This window comes from Condylura cristata, unplaced genomic scaffold (assembly GCF_000260355.1).
Source record: "Condylura cristata isolate star-nosed mole 26May11 unplaced genomic scaffold, ConCri1.0 scaffold00007, whole genome shotgun sequence".
Classification (NCBI taxonomy): domain Eukaryota; kingdom Metazoa; phylum Chordata; class Mammalia; order Eulipotyphla; family Talpidae; genus Condylura; species Condylura cristata.
Genome location: NW_004567108.1, coordinates 26,248,797 through 26,253,138, shown reverse-complemented (window position 1 = coordinate 26,253,138; position 4,342 = coordinate 26,248,797). Strand labels below are relative to the sequence as shown.

The 4,342-nt window shown below is 35.4% G+C and overlaps 1 protein-coding gene across 1 annotated transcript in view; it reads left to right on the top strand.

Moving 5' to 3' along the window:
• The window catches only part of ADGRV1 (adhesion G protein-coupled receptor V1), a 402,490-nt gene that overhangs the window by 388,777 nt on the left and 9,371 nt on the right, over positions 1 to 4,342 (top strand). Inside the window, exon 87 of the mRNA XM_004678139.1 lies at positions 1,272 to 1,449. Coding sequence (XP_004678196.1) covers positions 1,272 to 1,449 — 178 coding nt within the window. The remainder of the gene's footprint in view (positions 1 to 1,271; positions 1,450 to 4,342) is intronic.

The following is a 4,342-nucleotide window of genomic DNA, read 5'->3' as shown; positions in this document are numbered from 1 at the left end:
TGGTGATGGGAAGCCCACGGGGATTACAACTGAGATGGAAAAAGGCACAAAATGATGTAAAAATAATTACAATAAAAAGAAAATAGACAAACACCAAAAAATAAAATCAGTTTTTCCAATCATCCAGGCTGCAATTAAGTACTTAATAGCCTCATGTGGGAGGCATCATATTGGAGAATAGATATATAGAGTTTCATGGTGTTGCATGTGCTATGGTGACAGCACCTGAAGGGAGGCTCCCGTGATTCTAGAATATAAACCATGATGTAAACAAGCATTGTCTCAGTAAAGAAAACAGACCTTTAACAACATCATAGAACGTTCTTTCAGACAGTGCTAGAATAGATGTTCAACTTAGTGAACTATTTTAACATTTTTTTTCTCACTCAGTTCTAAAATTCTCAGGTCACTGTGCTCATATTGAAGTATCTTACAGTCACTCAGGAAATCTTATATTGAGAGTCAGCAGCTGTGACAGTCAATTCTTGGGCCTGAGCCACTACTTGAATGTTCATTTGGGGTGTTGCACAATGACATACCCTAAAGTATAATCTACATTCCTTGACGGCTTAGTATTGGCATCGATCCAGCTGTCAATGAGTGCTTGTTGAAGACATGCTAGGAAGGAGGCATGCAGAGAAGGGAAAGCATTAGGAAAAGATTAAGGGGCAGTTTACCAGTAATGTAGATGGAAGTGAACGTATTTAATCAGATATATTTAAACAGAGCTATCTGTTTAATCATGTAATCAAAAAAGGGGGGATTCAGAATGCAATCAAAGAACTTATTTTTTTTCTAGTTCAGTATGTCCTTAATAGATAGCTACTATATTAAAATCCCACGATCTTTCTTAAAGATGAAGAGGTTTCTTTTCCAGGTCCCTTATTTTTAACTTTTCTTTTTTTTGCACATATACTAAAAAATAAAGTATCAGTGAATTAAAACAGTTTTCTCACAACCATTTTTTTTTTTTTGGCTAATAATAGAAATTTATTTCTCATATTTCTGGAGATTCTCTCACCACATTTAACACCATAGAAATGTATTTCTAATAGAGAAGTTATTTCAAATAACCAGCTTAGATTGTCACATGGAGAAAACACTTTTCTAAGGAATAAGGGAAAGTTGAAAGCTCTTAATTCTAAATATTTTAGTAGCACCTTCACTTAGTCTTTGTAATGAAATGACATATTTTTCAAATGAATTTCAGAGTAGTATGTATATATTCATGTTATCTTATTTTCCTTTTTTTCCCCACCCCAACCCCAAAGGTGCCACCTGACTGGGAGAGAGCATCCTTCCAACAAGCCAGTCAGGCCAGCCCTGACTTAAAGCCAAGTCCACAAAATGGTACCACGTTCCCTTCCTCTGGAGGATATGGCCAGGGGTCACTGATAGCTGATGAGGAGTCCCAAGAATTTGATGACTTGATATTTGCATTAAAAACTGGTATGTATGAACCCCCAAACTACATCAGAAGTAGGCATTGTTGCCATGCTACAGTTTATGTATTCTTCCCACAAAGTTGCAGAAATACTATCAGCCTCAGCTCATCCTGATTCTCATGACCCATTCCTAATCCCAAGCAAACTCTAAGGTATTTTGTTTGGGGCACAGATAAAGCACAGCTTAAAAACAATTTAAAAATTGCTTTTAAGAAACTGTCATATTCTTAACTAAATGTAGCTTCTCCTAGAATCTTGCTAGAATACCAAGGTTATATTGAAACAAGTTCAATGTAGGACATTTTAGTAGGAATCTTAGAGAGGGAGCTTTGCCTCTAACTTTCTAACAAGACCTCCTTCTTGTGGAATATTTTTGAATCTTTCAAAGTCAAATTAATGGACTCATAATTTTATCCCATCATATATCATTACATATATCATTTATTGTATACTATTAATGTACATTAATAATCATTAAAAATCATTTCATCGATTCTTCCTATATATTCATTCCCACTTAATTTGTAATGTCAATGAATAGTTGTTTTCAAAGGAAATACCAAGTTTTATTTTTCCTCCAAAAAATGTTAATCTGTTAGTGTTAGAAGGATTTCAATGACCTTTTCATCTATACATGTACAAACAAAAAAGTAAGATAGGTCTATGCCCACATGAGTCTACTAACAGAATAATTCAAAAATGTATTTAACTGCATGTGTGGATTCCTTGGCACTAGGATTGTAAAAGAATGAATGGAAGAATTAAAAAAGAAACTTAAAGTTTGATAGAAAAATAGAAAATTCATATGAACATGACAGTAAAATAAGTAGAAAGTGTTATTAATTATTAAAGAGATTCAGAAAAGTTTTTCAGATCTGCTCAACTGATTCTTAAAGAATATGTAAGTTTTTAAGCAGGTAATGTGTAGGAAATGTTTCAACTAAGGGAAAATATTTAACCAAAGCCCAGCAGCTCCCCGGGGCATGGTCTTTGGGGAGAACAAGCCCTGCAGGGCAAACTGAGACAGAAGGGGCATGTAGCCCCCCCCAAATTAAATAATTAAATGGTCATTAACTAACTCAATAACTAAAATTTTAACCATTGTTAATAAACCCATTATGACTACAATGGGTTTAATGACAATTATATAGTTAATAATGTATGATTGTTATAATAATCATTATCACTGTAAATTATTTATTATTGTTGGCCAACTGGCTGTCAGCATACACCCTCCCTGAGATAGCCATCGTCATCCTCAGTGGGAGGAATCTCAGGAAACTGCAAAAACTTTCTATTTATATTAGCACTTTAGCTAGTGTAAAGAAACCCACTTCATTTAATTTGATTTAGTTTCATTTGGGGGGGTGTAGAACACTTGCTGACATTTTACATATTAAAATATTGTTCAGATGCCACATTAAGGAGTGGGATTTTTCACAGAATCTGGTGAGCGATGGGGAATGTTGAGAGAACTGCCTTGTTCCCTCTGGTTTTAAGGTAAAATTAGTCTTATGAAAGATGAAGAGTAAATTTAGCAGGTTGTAAGGTTATGACCGTGGTCTATGGAAATGGTCAAAGGTCTCAATTCTGGGCATTGGAAGTAAAATGAGAGTAGGACATCTGAGGAGAGAGCTGGTGCTTCTCACCTAAGGTGGTTTAGGCATCAGGTCATAGAGCATTTGTTTACTTGTTTGCATGGGAAAACTGATGAGTTCCCATTTGGATATATTGATCATTAGTGCTTAAATATTCGGGTTGAAATCTTAGACTAGCAATCAGGGGGAGGTATTGTTTTGAAATCTGTCATTGCAGAGATTATACCAGAAACTGTTGGGGATAAATATGTTTGGTCTAGGACAGTGAAGGAGAATGATGAGAAGTAAAGGAAAGAAGTAAGTTAGGGAGAGCAGAGGAAGGGAGGAAAAATACAGGAAGGCAAGAGAACAAGGACAGCTGACATAATACCTACATGTAAAGAGATTCCACAGAGGAAACTATAACATGATCAGAAAGAGAACTAAAGAGGGTAGAGAGTGTCACGAAAGAAGAAATGAACCACATAAAATGCTCACTTGCAGTAGGACAGAAAGGGAACTTTGAGATTAGAGGTAATTCTCAGGCAGATTTTGTCCCCGGTACTGCCAATTAGTCAGTTGTTGATATTACAACACTGGAGACTTAAAGCAAATTCTTGCAGCTTAATTAAATTAGATGTGAGTCCTATATATACCTAGCAAGTATTAAGTGCATGTAGCTCAAGAATGTATGGAATGACTCGCTTAAGACTGAGTTTAACATTCTTTAGCGTTCACTAAGCTGCTTAGGAAATAAGTAAGTTAAAAGGCCAAAATAACAGTTTCTAACATTAGTTCCCTATATTAAAAGATACTATAATAATCAAGCACCATCCCCTAGACACTTCCAGTAATAGGATATGGTCAAATGAAGGAAACAGTCCACATACCATCTCGTCTATAACAGAATTATACAGGCTGTTTTCATCCCAACAAGATATTCCATTTGACTTTCATCATATTTTATCATTAACATTAAAAAAAGTTGAGTTATTCCATAAAAAGCCTGAGTTTCTGGAAAGAAAGCTGAAGGGATGCTTAAAATCTAGCTTGATTTTTAAGTGACTTCCGATCTTTATTTGAGCTGTGTAATAACTGCAGTTTAGACAGAGCATAAATTCTTTTCTTTGTTCGCTGTGCATCAGACTGGTATCTCTGGTATAGTCAGCCTTCCTGGCTTGTGGCCTTTGAGTTTACAAACCTTGATCTAGCTCATGTCCACCTTAACTGTGGATCACTCCAAATCAAATATTGGGAAGAGTGAGTCTTCCAAGTCTTTCCATTGAGATCCAAACTACTTGGAAAAGTGATAAACCTTTA